Genomic DNA, 21,186 nt, shown 5'->3' on the forward strand with positions numbered 1-21,186 from the left:
AGCCCCCGTCCCCATCCAACCGCAGTTCCCAAAGAGCCTGCAAGAACTTGCGGGGCCAGGGTTCTGCGCGGAGGCCGGGAGTGAGGGTGGGGAGACTGCAGAGAACCCTCAGGTTAGGGCTTTTCGCTGGTCTGGGAGCCCCAGCCCAGCAGCTGCTGCAGGCTTGCGAGTTGTGGACACAAGCCTTTTGCTGAGGAAACTGCATAGCGTTCCCAGGATTCTAGGGCCCATGACCCGTCAAAGGTTAAGAGCCACTGATCTAATCTAACTCCATTTTCACCCCCAGTTAACAAAAGAGGAAAACTGAGGCCTGAGAGGGTGTGACTTGCCTGAACTCCCTAACCTGGTGAGTGAGGGTGGAACCAGCTCCTAGGCTTTCTGTGCAGGTGTCCAGGGACAGAGAAGGCAGGTGTCCAGGAACAGAGACGGTGGCTCAAACTAGGGAGGTGGCAGGCAGAAGTAGATGGATTTGATAACTATTTAGGATGCACCATCAAAATGTAACCTAAACTGGATTACACACCTAAATATAAATGACCAAGCCATAAAACATTTTTTTAAAAAATGGAGACAATCTTAACAATATTGGGTTTAGAAAAGATTTCTTTCTTATTTATTTATTTATTTATTTGAGACGGAGTTTCTCTCTTGTTACCCAGGCTGGAGTGCAATGGCGCAGTCTCGACTCACTGCAACCTCCGTCTCCTGGGTTCAAACAATTCTCCTGCCTCAGCCTCCCGAGTAGCTGGGACTACAGGTGTGCGCCACCATGCCCAGCTAATTTTTGTATTTTTAGTAGAGATGGGGTTTCACCATGTTGACCAGGATGGTCTCGATCTCTTGACCTCGTGATCCACCCATCTCGGCCTCCCAAAGTGCTGGGATTATAGGCGTGAGTCTTTTTTCTTTATTTTCTAAAGGCAGGGTCTTGCTTCATTTACCAGACAGGAGTGCAGTGGCCTGATCACAGCTCACTGTAACCTTAAACTCCTGGGTTCAAGAGATCCTTTCACCTCAGCCTCCTGAGTAGCTGAGACTACAGTCACGCTCCAGGACACCCAGCTAATTTTCTAATTTTTTGTAGAAATGAGGTCCTGCTGTGTTACTCAGGCTGGTCATGAACTCCTGGGCTCAAGCAATCCTCCTGCTTGAGCCTCCAAAAGCACTGGGATTACAGGTGTGAGCCATGGCACCTGGCAAGATTTCTTAAACATGACACAAAAAGTGTAAATGATAGAGGAAATCAATAAATTGAACTTTCAAAATAAAACACTTTTGTTCTTTAAAATGCACTAGAACTATTAAAAACAAAAAGATAAGCCATAGATTAGGACAAATAATGGTAAAAATTCTATCTGATATAGGACTTGTATAAAGAACTTTTACAAGTGAATAAAAATTTAATAAAAATGGACAAAACTTTTTTTTTTTTTTTTTTTTGAGATGGAATCTTGCTCTAGTCACCCAGGCTGGAGTGTAGTGGCGTGATCTCGGCTGACCGCGACTTTTGTCTCCCAGGTTCAAGCGATTCTCCTGCCTCAGCCTCTGAAGTAGCTGGGATTACAGGCATGTGCAACCAGCCTGGCTATTTTTTTGTATTTTTAGTAGGGATGGGGAATGGGTCTCACCATGTTGACCAGGCTGGTCTCAAACTCCTGACCTCAGGTGATCCACCTGCCTTGGCCTCCCAAAGTAGCTGGGATTATGGGCGTGGGCCCCCATGTCTGTCAAAAAATGGACAAGGCGGGGCATGGTGGCTTATGCCTATAATCCCAGTACTTTGGGAGGCCGAGGCAGGTGGATCACTTGAGGTCAGGAGATCGAGACCAGCCTGGCCAACATGGTGAGACCCCCCCCACCAACCAATCCCTACTAAAAATATAAAAAAGTATACAGGTGTGGTCCCACATGCCTGTAATCCTAGCTACTTACAAGGCTGAGGCAGGAGAATCACTTGAACTCAGGAGGTGGAAGTTGTGATGAGCCGAGATTGCACCACTGCACTCCAGCCTGGGCAACAAGAGTGAAACTCCATCTCAAAAAAAAAAAAAAAATTTGAACAGATGCTTTATCCAAAAAGATCTCTGGATAGCAAAGAAGCACATAAAAAAACACTGAGCACATTACTCTTAGGGAAATGGAATTAAAGCCACTGGAAGGACTGCTTTTAGAAGAACACCTACTGGAATGGCTAAAATTGAAAAGATGGACCATACCAAGTGTTGTCGTGTTGTCAAGAATATGGAAGAACCGTAGCTTTCATACACTGAGAGGGTAAAATGATCACCACCACCTTGGAAGACAGTTTGGCAATTTCTTTAAAATTTAGTGATACAAAATCAGCCATCAAGGTATGAAAAGACATAACATAACCTTAAACACATATTGCTAAGTTAAAGAAGCCAGTATTAAAAAGCCACATACAGGCCAGGCACGGTGGCTCACAAGTTCAAGACCAGTCTGGTCAACATAGTGAAACCTCATCTCTACTAAAAATACAAAAAATTAGCCAGGTGTGGTGGTGTGCGCCTGTAATCCCAGCTACTCAGGAGGCTGAAGCAGGAGAATTGCTTGAACCCAGGAGACGGAGGTTGCAGTGAGCCGAGATTGCGCCATTGCACTCCAGCCTGGGTAACAAGAGCGAAACTCCATCTCAAAAAAAAAAAATTTTAAGAGTTTTCTGCAGGGAGGTCAGGAGGGACTAGAAAAGCTGATTTAAAGGTCATATGGCAAATTAAACAAGTAGGAAACTTCTGAAAATAAAAGACATAATGAGTAGAGATTAATCCTACCAGATATTAAAACATGACAAATCTGGCCGGGTGCAGTGGCTCAAGCCTGTAATCCCAGCACTTTGGGAGGCCGAGGTGGGTGGATCACGAGGTCAAGAGATCAAGACCATCCTGGTCAACATGGTGAAACCCCGTCTCTACTAATACAAAAAATTAGCTGGGCATGGTGGCGCGTGCCTGTAATCCCAGCTACTCAGGAGGCTGAGGCAGGAGAATTGCCTGAACCCAGGAGGCGGAGGTTGCGGTGAGCCGAGATCGCGCCATTGCACTCCAGCCTGGGTGAAAGAGTGAGACTCTGTCTCAAAAATAATAATAATAAATAAAAATTTAAAAAGAAATTAAAAAATAAAAACTCAAGGTCTAGTGTGGTACCTCACACCTGTAATCTCAGCATTTTGGGAGCCTGAGGCGGGCGGACCTCTTGAGCCTAGGGGTTTGATGCTTCAGTGAGCTATGAGTGTACCACTGCACTCTAGCCTGGGCAACAAAGCAAGACTCCATCTCTAAAAAACAATAACAAATAACTATCAGCGCTCAATATCTAAATGTACAAAAACGAAAACAAAAATACAGCCAGGAGCCAGCTGGTCGTGGTGGTTCATGCCTGTAATCCCAGCACTTTGGGAGGCCAAGGTAGATCACTTGATATCAGGTGTTCAAGACCAGCCTGGTCCACATTGTGAAACCCCGTCTCTACCAAAAATACAAAAATCAGCTGGGCACGGTTATGCGCACCAGTAATCCCAACTACTTGGGAGGCCGAGGCACAAGAATCACTTGAACCCAAGAGGCAGAGGTTGTAGTGAGCTGAGATCACACCACTGCATTCCAGCCTGGGCTATAGAGTGAGACTCTTAAAAAAAAAAAATTCAGCCAGGAGCTAAAGGAGGAACTTTTTGTATCATCTCAGTGTGGAAACAGTCTTTTTAACTATGACACAAAACCCAAAGTCATAAAATTGCATTTTTTACTACATTAAAAATCCATATTGTTTCAAAATGATGGACTGAAGAGAATATTTACAATTAACAGCTTAAAGGAGTATTTTTCTCCATATATAGAAAAAAATCCTGGTCTGGGCATGGCAGCTCATGCCTATAATCCTAGCACTTTGGGAGGCCTAGGTAGGAGGATTGCTTGAGGCTAGGAGTTTGAGACTAGCCTGGGCAACATAATGAAAATTAGTTGGGTGTGGTGGTGTAAGCCTGTCATCCCAGCTACCCTGGAGGCTGAGGTGGGAGGATGGCTTGAGCCCAGGAGTTGGAGGCTGCACTGCGCTATGATTGTGCTACTTCCCTCTGTCTCTAAGAATAAAAGTAAATCCCAGCACTTTGGGCAGCTGAAGTGGGTAGATCACTTAAGCCCAGGAGGTGGAGACCAGCCTGGGCAACATGGCGAAACTCCGTCTGTACCAAAAATACAAAAAATTAGCTGAGCATGGTGGCTTGAAGTCCCAGGTATACCAGAGGTCGAGGCTGCAGTGAGCTGTGATTGCGCCACTGTACTCCAGCCTGAATGACAGAGCAAGACTCTATCTCAAAGAAAAAAAGTTCACAAATAAAAGAAGACAAATATCTCTTAATCATATGACAAGATGTTGAGCTCAGTGAAAAGCAAATATGAATTAAAATTTCACCAAGAGACTCCCACGTAGCAGTTTGGCAAAGTTAAAAAATCTGGCCCCTCACTGGTGGGCCTGTGTTCTGGAACACAGACCTTGCTGTGCAGTGTGAGCAGGGAAGCTGGCGAATGGGCATAGCCTCTACCAAAGGACATTTGGCCAAAATCGCCAAAATGACAACTTTGACGGGGCCCTTCGGCTCAGCAATTCTTCTAGGAATTCATTCTTTAGAAACCATCTCACATTTGAATAATGGTATCCTTACAAAGTCACACATCACAGGATTACCAGAAGCCTAGAAACAACTTTACATACTTAAACAGCAACACAAGGTCGGGCGCGGTGCCTCATGCCTATAATCCCAGCTCTTCGGGAGGCCAAGGCGCGGGGATCCCTTGACCTCAGGAGTTCAAGACCAGCCAGGGCAACATGGCAAAACTCTCTCTCTACAGAGACTACAAAAATTAGCAGGGCAGGTGGCTCACACCTGTAATCCCAGCACTTTGGGAGGCTGAGGCAGGCAGATCACCTGAGGTCAGTTTGAGACCAGCCCGGCCAACATGGCGAAAACCTGTCTCTACTAAAAATACAAAAATGAGTTGGGCATAGTGGTGAAAGCCTGTAATCCAAGCTCCTCGGGAGGCTGAGGCTGGAGAATTGCTTGGGCCAGGGAGGTGGAAGTTGCAGTGAGCTAAGATTTTGCCATTGCATTCCATCCTGGGTGGTAGAGCAAGACTCCATCTCAAAAAAAAAAAAAAAAAAAAAAGAATCTTCTTCAAAATACATTCATAAGTGCACCACAAGATGCAGGGAGTTCTGGCATTTAATAAAAATATACATATCTGGTGTGATGTATTTTTCTCATGAAATACATTTTCCACACCAATTTTCCAATGCCAATGGGGTGTTGAACAATTCAGTTCCATTCTGACACTAACTCCTGGCATTAGCACAGACCCCAAAGGTTAAGGCTTCAGTACCCCAAGGCTAACCCCACTTCAAATACCAGCCACAAATGGGGTGCCCAGGCAACTGACACTTCTCTGGCAAACTACAAATTCAGAGGTTCCCCGAACCCCTCCTTAGGTTTGATAATGCAGTAGACAACTACAGACCCTAGAAAAGTGCCTCAGTTCCTAGGCTATTACCTGTTTAATACAAAGGAAACAATTCCGAAACAGCCAGCTGGAAGAGTTGCACAGGGCAAGGTATTGGGGGCATGGTGCACAGAGCTTCTATGCCCTCTCCACTCTCCTGGCACATCCACCTGTTTTTTTAACCCAATCTTTAGTCTCCCAGCCTGCATCTTGTCACCTCATTAGCATAAACTCAGGTGTGGTCTTGTTAGGATTAATGGAGGTGTGGGGGTTGCTGTCAAGAAAAGACACTTCTATCACTTAGAAAATTACATGGGTTTCAGGAGCTCTGTCAGGAACCAAATATATGTATGTGTGTCTTGAGACAGACTCTCGCTCTGTCACCCATGCTGGAGTGCCCAGGTGTAATCATAGCTCACTGTAGCCTCCAACTCCTGGACTCAAGTGATCCTCCCACCCCAGCCTCCCAAGTAGCTGGGACTACAGGCATGCACCAACACACTCAGCTAATTTTTAAATTCTTTTTTGTTGAGATGAGGTCTCATTATGTTGGCCAGGCTGGTCTCAAACTCCTGGGCTCCAGTGATCCTCCCACCTCAGCCTTCCAAAGTGCTGGGATTACAGGTGTGAGCCACTGCAACCAGCCATCTACATATTTTTAAAAATTTTTATTATACCACATGGGGTTCTATAAGTTTAGATTCTTTCTCTGAAAGGACAGGAGAAACTATTGCTTTCATTGATTCCAGGGCAGACAATCAGGCAGCTGAAGTCAGGGGTAGGAGGGTGGTTTAAAATGTATGTGTGAATATATTATCTATTGGAAGAACAAATTAAAAATACTTTTCAGTCCTCGTCTTGGCTAATGTCGTCAGTCTCCAGGCTTTCTTAACTCTATCCATACTCTGCCAGCCCTCTCCATCTTCACCCACTAAACACCCTCCTCACCAGCCTTTCTCTAGGCAGTTCCTCCACTGGAACACCAAGGGTTCACACTTGTTCATGCCAGACGTTGTTCCAAACCCTTCTGTGGGATCAACCCATTCAAATCTCATCATCATGCATTTTACAGATGAGTCAATGAAGGCACAGGGAGATTAAATAACATGCCAAAGTCACAGAGGGACCTTTATTCAGTCTAGAAATGCCTTTATTCTAGACTGAATAAAGGGAATTTGAACTTTAAAAATCTGGTTCCAAAGACCAAGTCTTAATCACTGCTTTAGATGGTCTTTCCATGAATTTCCAGGTCCAGTCCAATTGCCACCTCCTCTGGGAAGCCTTCCTCCCTCCTCCATTAAGAAATTAACCCCTTGGCTCAAGCCTGTAATCCCAGCACTTTGGGAGTCCGAGGCGGGCAGATCCCGAGGTCAAAAGATCGAGACCATCCTGGCCAACATGGTGAAACCCCATCTCTACTAAAAATACAAAAAAATTAGCTGGGTGTGGTGGCACATGCCTGTAGTCCCAGCTACTCGGGAGGCTGAGGCAGGAGAATTGCTTGAACCGGGGAGGTAGAGGTTGCAGTGAGCCGAGATTGTGCCATTGCACTCCAGCCTGGCACCTGGCGACAGAGTGAGACTCCGTCTCCAAAAAAAAAAAAAAGAAAAGAAAAAAGAAACTAACCTTTTTGAGTTCTCATGTCTCTTAAGGGGAGGGGGTTGTATTATAATTACAATATTATATTTGATTGCAGCTCAGGGAAGGGATCAAGTCTGATTCCTAAGTAAACCTGGCCCTGAAGGCATTTCTAGACTGAATAAAGAGCTGTTTTCCATTCAACTTTTGTTTCCCAATAGGTTCCTGGCCCTCTCTCTCTTTTTTTTTTTTTTCCTTTTTTTTGAGACAGAGTCTTACCCTGTCATCCAGGCTGGAGTGCAGTGGCACAGTCTTGACTCATTGCAACCTCTGCCTCCCTGGTTCAAGCCATTCTCCCACCTCGGCCTCCAAGTAGCTGGGATTACAGGCGTGTGCCACCATGCCTGGCTAATTTTGGTATCTTTAGTAGAGACAGGGTTTCGCCATGTTGGCCAGGCTAGTTTTGAACTCCTGACCTCAAATGATCCACCTGCCTCAGCCTCCCAAAGTGCTAGGATTACAGGCGTGAGCCACCACACCCAGCTCCCTGGTCCTCTAAGGGCTGCCGATACCTCGTATCATTTAATCCCATCGACACTGTGTAGATCTCATTATCCATAGGCATGGATATTACAGAGAGGAAAAACTGAGGCTCAGGATAACTGGCCACCAATAGGAAGGGGCCAAGCTGTGTCACTACACACTTCTAAAAAAAGCAAAAAGGAAGGGGCCAAGCTGTGACACAGCCTGTGCTCACATGTTGTAACCCTGGTAGACTCCCCCTCCCCACCCCAACCCTAGGTCAAGGAATCAGGCCAGGACCTAAGCACAGGTGGTGTCTTGTGGACATGAATTTATTAGAGGGGACCAGGACCAGCGTGGGTAAAGCTGCAGGCTGGGAGGAAGGGGCAGGGGTGGGAGCACGGTTGATGGTGTGTGGGTCAGTGGGCCAGCAGGCGTGCCATTCTTCACCCTACAGAGCTTCAGTGCCCAGGGTGTGGCAGAAGCTTTGGGAAAACTGGGGAGAGGAGAGAGTGAGGCTCAGAGAGGAAACCTGCCAAGCTCACACAGGAGGGCCAGCAGCGCGGCGATCCCAGGCCCATGGCCCCTCCTCATCCTGTTGGTCCTCCCTCCTGCCTCCCAAGCTCCCACCCCAGATCGAAGCTCCTGTCCTGCCCCATCCTGTACTCACTGCGGAGGCAGTAGGTGTCAGGTTCCAGTTGCATCTGGGGGGGTAAGACGAGGAGAAATTCCCCGCCCCAGGTGTTTTTGAATGCTGAGAGAGAATTTTGGGAGGGAAGGCGATGACACTCCGAGGTCAGAGAAGAGCACTTGAATGACACAGGCTTAAGTGGGTGGCAGCTGCGGTGCTGGGGCAAGCCACAGGGGGAGCAGTGGGGTGGTGAGAGGCCAGGGCCCCGTGGAAGGCAGAAGGGGACCTGTGGACAGACCCTCTGAACCCCTCCATGGTGGGGGCGCCGGTCCCGAGTCCAAGCCCAGTGGAATGGCTCCTTTGCCATGACCTGGGAGGAACAGAGCGGACAGTAAGTGGGGTGGGAACCCCAGCCTTTCCCACACCCCAGGCTGCCCCCCAGCCTCACCTCCTCACAGCACTGGCGGCTCACGACAGCCCGGAAACCCATCCGTGCCCACAGCTTATCCCTCTGCTGTAGGAACTTCCCCACTCGTAAACACCAATCTCTTCCCAGGGCCCATGGAAAAATCTCACATTTGGGCCCCTCCAGGTCCTCCTCCATGTCATTTGCAAGGTACCTAGCCGCAGAAGCACGGGGTCAAGAAGCAGAGGCCACAGCATCGCCCTGCCCCATCCAACAACTCCAGCAAATGCCTCCACTGCCTGTCCCCACCACTCACAGGGCCAAGAACAGGCTGCTGTGGGTGTACTCGCTGAGCTTCAGGTGGGCGCGCTGGAAGTAGACCAGCACCATGGCCAGGAGATACTGCAGAGACAGATGGGGGGCGGGGGATTAGTTATCCTCTGAGGTGGAGGGGCTTGCACCCGGGTTCATTTGTATCCAAGGAGGTTTTGCTGCAGGGAAAGAAAGTCAGGAAAATAGTGGGGAGGGGTGTGCAAAGATGAGGGGGTAAGGGTGAAAGGTGAGCAGCTCTCCCTACCTGACCAGGGCACTCAATAAAGTAGCAGCATTCAATTCCCACCAACTCAACCTGACCCTCAGGAGACCCCCCAGCCTCCAGCCCCACTGCGCTCCCTCACCTTATCTGAAATCTGGAAGCAGGGGTCTTTGGAGAGGAATTCCTGGACAAAACTGTCCTCTGAAGGTAGAGAAGAGAAGACGGGACACAGGTTACCACGGCTTCCATGGAGAAGAGTGGCATCAGAAGCTTCAAAGCTCAAGCCACCCCTCAACCCTCTTTTTTTTTTTTTTTTTTGAGACGGAGTTTTGCTCTTGTTGCCCAGGCTGGAGTGCAACGGCACGATCTTGGCTCATTGCAACCTCCACCTCCCTGGTTCAAGCAATTCTCCTGCCTTAGCCTCCCAAGTAGCTGGGATTACAGGCATGTGCCACCACATCTGGCTAATTTTATAGTTTTAGTAGAGACAGGGTCTCTCCATGTTGGTCAGGCTGGTCTTGAACTTCCAACCTCAGGTGATCCACTCACCTCAGCCTCCCAGAGTGTTGGGATTACAGGTGTGAGCCACTGCGCCTGCCTTCTTTCTTTTCTCTCTCTTTTTCTTTCTCTTTTTTTTCCTCTGTCTGTCTCTCTTTCTTTCTCTGTCTCTTTCTTTCTTAATATAAATAGAGATGGGGGTCTCACTATGTTGATCAGGCTGGTCTTAATCTCCTGGCCTCAACTGATCCTCCCATCTCAGCCTCTCAAAGTGTTGGGATTACAGGTATGAGTCATGGCACCTGGCCCTGAACCCAGTTTCTGAGAGGACTCCCCCCTCAACCTGCCTAAGCTGGGTCACCTGAGAGGGAGAGGGCAGAGGCCTCAGATGGCTGTACAGGCAGATGAGACCCCATACTTCACGTCTGCTTTCACACTTGGCCTCACAACCCTCCCATGCTAGCCCCACAAACTCACCCAGAAGGTTGAGGAAGGCCTGGAGCTCTTCATGCTGGCGAAAACGGAGGAAACCATTGCCCCCACCTTGCCGGCTGCAGCCCCCCAGCTCTACCTGGGTGGTAACTACAGGGAAAGTGGTGGGGTCTTGGGAGTCATTCATCTCATAGGAGATGGAGATGGGGCAGGGTGACCTGTAGAGAAAGGAGGCTCAGGATTTACCATGCACCCCTGTGACTCCCACAAATCAAAAGGGTGGTGACAAGGGCCAGGACGGTGGAGGGGTGGGTGCGGAGACTTGGGGGCTCAGAACATAAGGCAGCCAGGTTGCAACAGGAGTGGGGAGGCCAGAAAAGCAGCAAAGAGTTGTTGTAGGCGCAGCACTCCCACACTCCTCCTGGCACCCCAGGACAGGCAGAGTAACAGCAGCAAAAGCACTGCTGAGGGCTCCTAAGTGCCTGGAGCTGTGCTTAAGGGCCTTATCTTCCTTCATCCTGGTAAGGAGGTACGTTCAACACAGACCCATTTTCAAACGAGGAAACTGAAGGCTGAGGCCTCACAGCCAGTTAAAAGTGAAGCCCTTGGCCTCCAAAACCCAAAGAGGTTTTGTCTGTTTGTTTGTGTGTTGAGACAGTCTCTCTCTGTAGCCCAGGCTGAAGTGCAGTGGCACAACCTTGGCTCACTGCGACCTCCTCCTCCCCAGTTCAACCCATTCTCCACCCTCAGCCTCCAGAGTAGCTGGGATTACAGCCTTGCCACCATGCCCGGCTAATTTTTTTTTATTTTTGGAAGAGACGGGGTTTCACCGTGTTGGCCAGGCTGGTCTCGCACTCCTGACCTCAGGCGATCCGCGCGCCTCGACCTCCCAAAGTGCTGGGATTACAGGCATGAGCCACTGCGCCTGGCAAAGAAACAAAAAACAAAAAACAAGAGTTTAACTGCTTCTTCAGGCCCCAACTCACAACCACCCCCGACCCCTCACCAAAGCAGAACTGAAAGGGCCACTGATCCCTTACACCGAGGGGAAACTGAGGTCCACAGGGAGGAACGAAATTAGAGAAATACCTGGATTTAGAGCAAGCTGAGCTGGGGCCACTTCAAACATTTCATGCTCCTGTCCTAAACCCACCCTCATCCCCGAGAAAAGAGATGCCAACCACGGGGCTGAGGAGAAAGTGCCGTCGACCACCCCAGGGCCAATTTGGGTCTCTTCATGTAGACGCCCACAAGCAGAAGCAGCCCAGCCTCCTCCTGCAGAGAGCCTTACCCGACCTCAGGAATTGCCCACAGCATAAAACCCCAGCCGCCCAAAGAGTGCACTTATATACCCTGAGGGCTGCCCGCCCAACGCAGCCCGTCCACCAATCAGGGCCTTCCTGGGGGGCGTGGTTTGGCCTACACCGCCTGCCTCCCTGCCTGTGAACCCAGTCGGCACCCAGCTGCGGCTCCCCGGGGTGAAAGCCTCTCCAAAGCTTCATCAGCTACAAGAGGGGTGAAGGCAGGCCAGCTGGACCCGAGGGCCTGAGACACCATAGGAACGGCAGGGAGCTAGGATCCCCGTTACCCTCTTGACAAATGCAGCGCCAAGGTGCTGAGCCGAGAAATGAGGCCTGGGCTGCGAGGGCCCAGTGGGTGAGTTTTGATTCACTGATTGTGCCTTGCTGGGGCAGGGTCTCTGGCTCTCTATGGGTGTCTCTGAATCTCTTGGCCTCCCTGAGTCTCTCTTTTCTTTCGTTTTTTATTTTATTTTCCCCTGGTAACACAGAACAAGCTGCCTGGGTCTCCCACTTGATCTTTGCCAAAAGGCCGAGAAGCGACAGGCTGCCTGGGTCTCCATGGGCCTCTGAGTCTTTCCGTTTCTTGTTGCCTCTGGTGTCTGTATGTCTCTGGCTCTCTGGGTCTCTGGTCTGTCTGTGTTTCATGGTCTCACCCTGGCCACCTCCCAGGCTCCCTGAGGCCAGCAAGGCCTTTCTAGACCAGCTGGTCTGCATCAGGCCACCGTTTGTGTGTGTGCACGCATTTGAAGATGGCCTCCCCTAGAAAGGAAGCAGTGAACCGGGCAGCCTCCATAGCCAGCTCCCGAAACTCCTACTGAGGAGGCTGTGATGGAATCAGCTCACGTGTTCCTCACAGTGAGCCCATGAAGTTGATGAGAATAATAAGATGCCTCATTTTATCAACGAACAAACAAATAACATGCAGAGTTTGGGTTGCTCACTGAGAGGCTGAGTACCTTCCTGCCAGCCACTCCGCTGGTAAGTGGAGTAGAGCTCCAGCCTGGCGGCTGGGTGCACATGCCAGGTGGCCTGGCTGCGTGGTCCATGGCTGTTCCTGGACACAGCCTGCACAGAGAAGGTCTCCCATGAAACTGAATGAATCCCCTCGACCAGCTGTGGTTTCAACCTTTCTCCTCTCCCTGCAATAAATAAGGTTCGAGGTCAGGAAGGGGTAGCCAAAAGGAGTCTGGGAGTGGGCGAGTCACTCTAGCCTTGGGAGGGCATCCAGGCTCATTTCCTTAAGTGCCAGCCTTGGAGATCTGACACTGATATCCCACACTAGGGACGATAACTTTTTTTAATTTTTTTTTTTTTTTTGAGACAGAGTCTTGCTCTGTTGCCCAGGCTGGAATGCAGTGGCGCAATCTCAGCTCACTGCAACCTCGGCCTCCCACATTCAAGCAAGTCTCCTGCCTCAGCCTCCCAGCTGGGACTACAGGTGTGTGCCACCATGCCTGGCTAATTTTTTTTTGAGATGGAGTCGCTGAGCTTGAGTGCAGTGGTGCGATCTCAGCTGACTGCAATCTCTGCCTCCCAGGTTCCAGCAATTCTGCCTTAGCCTCCTGAGTAGCTGAGCTTACAAGCACCCACCACCATGTCTGGGTAGTCTTTCTATTTTTAGTAGAGATGGGGTTTCACCATGTTGGCCAGGCTAGTCTCAAACTCCTGACCTCAGGTAATCCACCTGCCTGGGCCTCCCAAAGTGCTGGGATTACAGGCATGTGCCACCACGCCTTGCTAATTTTCGTTTTGTTTTGTTTTTGAGACAGAGTCTCGCTCTGTCACCCAGGCTGTCACCCAGGCTGGAGCAATCTCAGCTCATTGCAACCTCTACCTCCCGGGTTCAAGCAATCCTCCCACCTCAGCCTCCCTAGTAGCTGGAATTATAGGCAAGCGCCACCATACCCGGCTAATTTTTATATTTTTAGTAGAGACAGGGTTTCTCCATATTGGCCAGGCTGATCTCGAACTCCTGACCTCAAGTGATCTGTCCACCTCAGCCTCCCAAAGTGCTGGGGTCACAGGCATAAGCCACAGCGCCTGGCCCACAGTTTGACTTTGACTCTGCTCTATGTCTTCTGCATCCCAGAACCCTGGCAAGAGAGGGCTCTGGGATATAGAAGACATGAAGCAGCCAGGCGCGGTGGCTCACGCCTATAATCCCAGCACTGTGGGAGGCCAAGGTGGGCAGATCATCTGAGGTCAGGACTTTGAGACCAGCCTGGCTAACATGGCGAAACCCTCCTCTACCAAAAATACAAAAATTAATGGGGCATGGTGGTGCATGCCTGTAATCCCAGCTACTTGGGAGGCTGAGGCAGGAGAATCACTTGAACCTGGGAGGCAGAGGTTGCCGTGAGCTGAGATCATGCCACTGTGCTCCAGCCTGGGTGACAGCAAGAATCTGTCTCAAAAAAGATCCTTAACTGAACCACATCTGCAGTCTTTTTGCCATGTGAGACAACATAGTCCCAGGTCTGGGAAGTGGAATGTAGCCATCTTTGGGAGTCCATTATTCTGCCTGCTACAATTATCAGAGCAAAATTTATACTATGCTAACTAATATACTATTTATGAAATTTATATTAATGTAAATACATAATTTATAAAATCATATATTAACATTGCATGCTATAAATGATACACATAAAAGGATATAAAAGGATACCAACGGCCGGGCGGGGTGGCTCATGCCTGTAATCCCAGCACTTTGGGAGGCTGAGGTGGGCAGATCACGAGGTCAAGAGATTGAAACCATCCTGGCCAACATGGTGAAACCCCATCTCTACTAAAAAATACAAAAAAATTAGCTGGGCATGGTGGTGTGCACCTGTAGTCCCAGCTACTTGGGAGACTGAGGCAGGAGAATTGCTTGAACCTGGAAGGTGGATGTTGCAGTAAGCCGAGATCGCACCACTGCACTCCAACCTGGCGACAGAGCGAGACTGCATCTCAAAAAAAAGGATGCCCATAAAACATCATAACACACTGCCAGCTCAAATAATATACATATGGCTAGGGCCAATAGCTCACGCCTATAATCTCAGCACCTTTGGAGGCCAAGACAGGAGGATCATTTCAGTCCAGGAGTTGGAGACCAATCTGGGCAATACAGCAAGGCTCCGTCTCTACACAAAATAATCTAGTCTGGCGTGGTGGCGTGCCTGCAGTCCTCGCTACTCAAGAGGCTGAGGTGGGAGGATCACTTGAGCCCAGGAGTTCAAGGCTGCAATGAGCTATAATCATCCCACTCTGCCCAGTCTGGGTGATACAGCAAGACCCTGTCTCTAAAACATAAATAAATAAGAATATTAAAACTTTAAAAATAGAAAGATAGAAAAAAATGCAATTACTAAAAGAAAGCTGGGATAACTACACTAACATTAAAACAACTTTAGCCGGGCGCGGTGGCTCACGCCTGTAATCCCAGCACTTTGGGAGGCCAAAGCGGGTGGATCACGAGGTCAAGAGATCGAGACCATCCTGGTCAACATGGTGAAACCCCGTCTCTACTAAAAATACAAAAAATTAGCTGGGCATGGTGGCGCGTGCCTGTAATCCCAGCTACTCAGGAGGCTGAGATAGGAGAATTGCCTGAACCCAGGAGGCGGAGGTTGCGGTGAGCCGAGATCGCGCCATTGTACTCCAGCCTGGGTAACAAGAGCGAAACTCCGTCTCGGAAAAAAAAAAAAACAAAAAAAACAAAAAAAAAAAAACAACTTTAGGCCAGGCACGGTGGTTCATGCCTGTAATCCCAGCACTTTGGGAGGCTGCGGCAGGTGGATCATTTGATGTCAAAAGCTTAAGACCAGCTTGGCCAACATGGTGAAAACCCACCTCTACTAAAAATGTAAAACGTTAGCGGGTGGTAGTGGTGAATGCCTGTAATCTCAGCTACTCGGGAGGCTGAGGCAGGAGAATTGCTTGAGCCTGGGAGGTAGAGGTTGCAGTGAGTCGAGATCACACCACTGCACTCCAGCCTGGGTGACAGAGTGAGACCCTGTATCAAAAAAAAAAAACAAAAAAAAACCACCACACACACACAAAACTTTGAGCAAAAAGAATAACTGGAGAGAAAAAGAGTGGTTACACAGTAATCTTAAAAATATATAGCCAGATGTGGTGGCATGTACCTGTAATGCTGGCCTGGGCAACATAGGGAGACCCTGTCAGAAAAAAGAGGAGGGGAAGGGAGAGGAGGGAAAATAAAGGAAAGAGGAAAGAAAAGAAAAATAAAAAGGAAGGAGAAGAAAGAAGGGAGGGAGGGAGAGAAGGAAGGAAGGAAGAAAAAATATGTATATAATTACCTAGCCAGAATCCAGGTGAAGAAAAAAATATATATATATAAGTCAATAAGCAATAAACTTTGTGTGTGTGTGTGTGTGTGTGTGTAAAATCAACAGAACCACACAGAAAAACAGACAAATTGTAATCATTATTGTAGCTCTGATGGCACATGCAAGGCAAAAACATAGCAAAGCAATAAAAGATATGAAGAATATGATGAACAAATTTGACCTAGTGGACAATAAGGCAGCACTGCCCCCAACAAAGACTGAAAAGCATTCACAGAAATCTTCCTAAAAATTAATCAAATGCAGTTGGACTCGGTGCCTCATGCCTGTAATCCCAGCACTTTGGGAGGCTGAAGCAGGCAGATCACGAGGTCAGGAGTTTGCGGCCAGTCTGGCCAACATAGTAAGACCCCGTCTCTACTAAAAATACAAAAAATTAGCCGGTTGTGGTGGCACGCACCTGTAATCCCAGCTACTCAGGAGGCTGAGCCAGGAGAATCATGTGAATCCAGGAAGGGGAGGTTGCAGTGAGCTGAGATCTTGCCACTGCACTCCAGCCCGGGTGACAGTCCAAGTTTCTGTCTCAAAAAAAAATTAATCAAATGGTAGGGTATAACAGTAACTCAACACATTTCAACACATTGCTGCACTGGGCTAGCAACGTTTAACTTAATTGTGTTGTGGTCAAAAAACACAGATTGGGTGGTGTGGTGGCTCAAGCCTGTAATCCAAGCACTTTGAGAGTCCGAGGGGGCCTGATCACTTGAAGCAAGGAGTTCCAGACCCGCCTGGGCCAAGAGAAACCCCGTTTCTACAAAAAATACAAAAATTAGCTGGGGGTGATGGGCTCGTGTCTATAGTCCCAGCTACTTGGGAGGCTGAGGTGGGAGGATCACTTGGGCCCAGGACATTGAGGCTGCAATAAGCCAAAATCACACCACTGCACTCCAGCCTGAGTGACAGAGCAAAACCCTGTCTCAAATAAATAAATAAATAAATAACACTGGAAACAAAAAAGGATAAGTAGAAAAAAATCCTATGGATTTTGAAATTACAAAATCTTGTTTTACGTAATTTCTGGGTGAAGAAAAAAAGAGTTAGACAACAAATTGAAATCATAAGGAAAATATTATCTGTTCAGCATGGTGAAATCCCGTCTCTACTGAAAATATAAAAATTAGCCGGGCATGGTGGTGGGTGCCTGTAATCCCAGCTACTCGGGAGGCTGAGGCAGGAGAATCGCTGGAACCTGGGTGGAGGAGGTTGCAGTGAGCTGAGACTGGGCCACTGCACTCCAGCCTGGGCGACAGAGCGAGATTCCGTCTTAAAAAAAAAAAAAAAAGAAAATATTGTGTGTCAAAGTTGGAGAACACAGCTAGTAATTCTTAGAGAGGAATTTATGATTTCAAACGCACAAATAAAAAAGGCCCTAACGCTGAGGAACTGAGCTGCATCTTAAAAAGTCACAAGAGAGTCAGGGGGACTTCCGGGTCCTGAGACCCAAGGGGTTGCCGGGGTCCCCATCCCGGCCTTTGCTCCCCACACAGCTCCAGGCAACAAGAAGGGAAAAATAAAACGCTGCCAAAACCACAGCGTCAGCATGACTTGAAAGCAGAGAAGGTCCAAACTTCAAGATAACTGTAAATAAAAAGAAAGCGACCAAATCCTTACACCCCTTTGTGCGCTGCCGCCTCTCCCAGCCTCGAGGCTTTGGGCCAAAAAAAGCTGGGGAAGGAGGGGAGACAGGAGTGGCCGGGCTGGGGTTGGTCGAGAGTCACCATCAGAATGACTGGGACATTCTAAAATCTGAAAATACTAAGAAGACGTCCTGGGAAGTCAGAGATCAGACCTGAGGGAAGGGGCTTACAAGTGTGTGCCATAGGAAGGGGAGGTCGTTAAAGCCCATTGATTCCGAGGGAGGGGTAAAAAAAAAAGGCTAAAACGGGCTAGAAGCTCCTTAGGCAATTGAGGAAGTGAAGTGGTAAAATGCAGAAGAGAGAAATTGAGGGTGCTACAAGACAAGAGATCCAAGCAATCAGAGAACACAAAACCCTACCCACCCCACACCGAAGCAAACAAATAAAAATCCTCTGAAGCATCTGAACTTTGCTATATTGATGTAACAGTGCGCTATTGAGCCGGGAATCTTGTAAACCACCCAATACCACAAAAACAAACAGGAAGAAGAGGAACAGATCCGTACGGAGCTGATTTTTTTTAAAATCTGGTAACAAAATTGAACACACACCAACTAAGGAAAATTCCCCTGGAAAAAAACAACCATGTTTCCAAAGAAACAAAATATTCCCCAAAAACTGATCATATCTTAGGTCACAAAGAAATCATCAGCACATTCAAAAAAGTAGAAATATACAAACAATATTCTCTGAGCACAGTGTAATAAAATGAGACATTATTAACAAAGACAAACACAGCCTGGCATGGTGGCTCATACCTGCAATCGCAGCACTTTAAGATGCCAGGGTGGGAGGATTGCTCGAGCCCAGAAGTTCAAGACCAGCCTGGGCAACATAGAGAGACCCTGTCTCTCTAAAACAAAACACACACACACACCCCAGAAACCCTAGCTGGGCATGGTGGATTGCTTGAGCCTGGAAGGCAGAGGTTGTAGTGAGACATGTTCGGGCCACTGCACTCCAGCCTGGGCAACAGAGCAAGACTCTGTCTGAAAAAAAAAAAGAAAAAGAAAAGACAAACCACTAGTTACCTTGTTTCAGAAAAAAAAAAAACGAGAAAGACAAATATAACAAATATATGACAAAGAGGAGGGAGCCATAGGAACAAGACATTAAAAACATTTTTAGGCTGGGCGCGGTGGCTCACAGCTGTAATCCCAGCACTTTGGGAGGCCAAGGCGGGCGAATCACCTGAGGTCAGAACTTCGAGACCAGTCTGGCCAACATGGTGAAACCCTGTCTCTATAAAAAAAAAAAAAAGAAAAAAGAAAAAAAATTTTTTTAGGCCCAGCGCAGTGGCTCACACCTGTAATCCCAGCACTTTGGGAGGCCAAGGTGGGCAGATCACAAGGTCAGGAGACTGAGACCATCCTGACCAACATGGTGAAACCCTGTTTCTACTAAAATACAAAAAATTAGCCAGATGTTGTGGTACGTGCCTGTATCCCAGATACTCATGAGACTGAGGCAGGAGAATCATTTGAACCTGGGAGGTGGAGGTTGCAGTGAGCCAAGATCACACCATTGCACTCCAGCCTGGCAACAGAGTGAGACTTCATCTCAAACAAAAATTAATACCTATTTCCATAGTATCACATGACAGTAAGTGAAAAAAAAACAACAAAAAAAACAATTTCCAGAATGGTGGGGTAAGGAGCTCAGCAGACCCATTCCCCAACAAAACAACCATTTAATTAGAAAAATTTATTATAAGAACCCAATTATTCCAAATCTGTAAATTATCCTAAAGGCACATACAGCAATTGGGGAAGCATATTCCCTGACTAAACATGGGCAAAAACATAAACTCATTGAAGTGCAGTAGCCAGTCTGCAGCCACACACGTATCTATCAGTAAAGAGAAAAACTTGGGGCTCATGACTATAATCCCAGCACTTTGGGAGGTCAAGGCAGACAGATCACCTGAGGTCAGGAGTTCAAGACCAGCCTGACCAACATGGAGAAACCCAGTCTCTACTAAAAATACAAACATTAGCCGGGCGTGGTGGCACATGACTGTAATCCCAGCTACTTGGGAGGCTGAGGCAGGAGAATCGCTTGAACCCGGGAGGTGGAGGTTGTGGTGAACTGAGATTGTGCCATTGTACTCTGGGCAACAAGGGCGAAACTCTGTCTCAAAAAAAAGAGAGAGAGCGAGCGAGCAAAACTTGGAATTTAAGCACAAACTTTGACGATAAGTGGTTTATGCTGACCAGGGGTGACCCCTAGGGAGCCAAGATAAAAGGTTTTTTTTTTTTTTTTTTTTTTTTGAGACAGGGTCTTGCTATGTCACCCAGGCTGGAGCGCAATGATATGATTATAGCTCGCTGCTAGCTTGAAGTCCTGGGCTCAAGCTATCCTCCTGCCTCAACCCCCAAAGCGCTAGGATTACAAGCATGAACTACCGGGCCCAGCTGCTAGATTTTTTTAAAAGAAAAATAAAAATCAGAGAACAGACATTGTAGGCTACACACTGCAAGAAAAATACACTTCACAAAGTTAATTCAGCAAAGTCACTAAACCAAAAAAGAAACGGCCAACCAAACAGTAACAACATTGACTCCTAAGAGAGGACTGGCATCCAGAGTTTCTACAATGTATTATCTAAAATGTACATTTTAGCCGGGTACGGTGGCTCATGCCTGTAATCACAGCACTTTGAGAGGCCAAGGAAGGTGGATCACTTGAGGTTAGGAGACCAGCCTGGCCAATATGGTGAAACCCCATCTCTACTAAAAACACAAAAATTAGCCGGGCATGGTGGTGCATGCCTGTATTCCCAGCTACACCGGAGGCTGAGGCAGGAGAATCACTTGAACCCGGGAGGCAGAGGTTGCAGTGAGCTGAGATCATGCTGCAGCACTCCAGCCTGGGCGACAGGGAAATCACTTTCACAATCAGTAGGATGCAGAAGATGCTTTCCAAGCGTTCCACGAATCCTGAAGCATGGATTTTCATGCTACAGGAATCAAAAGGCTTATTTCTTGTTGGCAAAAATATGTTGATTATAATGATACCTATTTTGATGAATAAAGATGAGCCTAATTGTAATAATTTAAAATTCACATCTGAAACTGTAATTACTTTCGCAACCAACTATGGTAAAGTTCACATTGAAGAACAAACCTGCAACAATAGCAGGAAAATACTGGGAACAGCAATAACGACAAAGCAACAGACAACCACCCGGCGTGGTGGCTCACGCCTGTAATCCAAGCACTTTGGAGGCCAAGGTGGGCGGATCACCTGAGGTCGAGAGTTCAAGACCAGCCTGACCAAGATGGTGAAACCCCATCTTTAAAAAAAAAAGAAAAAGAAAAAGAAAAAAAAAAAGCAACAAACAAAAGAACTAGGAGGAAAAATTTGAGAGTCATCCTCCGAGGTGACCTCCAGCAATCCCATCTTCCTGCTATTCACGCCCTTGTGGCATCCACTCCCACACTGAACCAGGGTTGGACCAACAGAACATGGCAGAAGTGATAATACGTCACTTCTGATACCAGGGTTTAAAAATACTGAGGTTTAGCCAGACGCGGTGGCTCACGCCTGTAATCCTAGCACTTTGGGAGGCTGAGGCGGGCAGATCACCTGAGGTCAGGAGTTCAAGACCAGCTTGACCAATATGGTGAAACCCCATCTTTAAAATTTTTTCTTTTAAAATAAAAAAAAGGGCCGGGCGTGGTGGCTCATGCCTGTAATCCCAGCACTTTGGGAGGCCGAGGCAGGTGGATCATGAGGTCAAGAGATCGAGACCATCCTGGTCAACATGGTGAAACCCCGT

General features: G+C 47.9%; 1 protein-coding gene across 3 annotated transcripts; it reads right to left on the bottom strand.

The window, feature by feature from the left end:
* Positions 1-7,915: 7,915 nt before the first annotated feature.
* SPDYC (speedy/RINGO cell cycle regulator family member C) lies at positions 7,916-11,419 on the bottom strand. 3 transcript variants are annotated; one of them, XM_012463000.2, is made up of 8 exons: positions 11,404-11,419; positions 10,943-11,037; positions 10,158-10,330; positions 9,325-9,383; positions 8,964-9,049; positions 8,690-8,861; positions 8,281-8,611; positions 7,916-8,106 (listed from the first exon to the last, which is right to left on the bottom strand). In XM_012463000.2, exons 2-8 carry the CDS (start codon positions 11,023-11,025, stop codon positions 8,072-8,074), a joined length of 939 nt encoding a protein of 312 aa, XP_012318423.2. In that variant the 5' UTR covers positions 11,026-11,037; positions 11,404-11,419; the 3' UTR covers positions 7,916-8,071. The 3 variants fall into 3 exon arrangements, with proteins under 3 accessions (XP_012318423.2, XP_064221520.1, XP_012318422.2); XM_064365450.1 differs by having other exon boundaries at positions 7,937-8,106; positions 8,281-8,861; XM_012462999.2 differs by lacking the exon at positions 11,404-11,419 and having other exon boundaries at positions 7,937-8,106; positions 8,281-8,861; positions 10,975-11,038.
* Between the last annotated feature and the right edge of the window lie 9,767 nt (positions 11,420-21,186).

Source organism: Aotus nancymaae, unplaced genomic scaffold (genome assembly GCF_030222135.1).
Source record: "Aotus nancymaae isolate 86718 unplaced genomic scaffold, 86718_ANA_hifiasm-v0.15.2.pri h1tg000059l, whole genome shotgun sequence".
Taxonomy (NCBI): Eukaryota; Metazoa; Chordata; class Mammalia; order Primates; family Aotidae; genus Aotus; species Aotus nancymaae.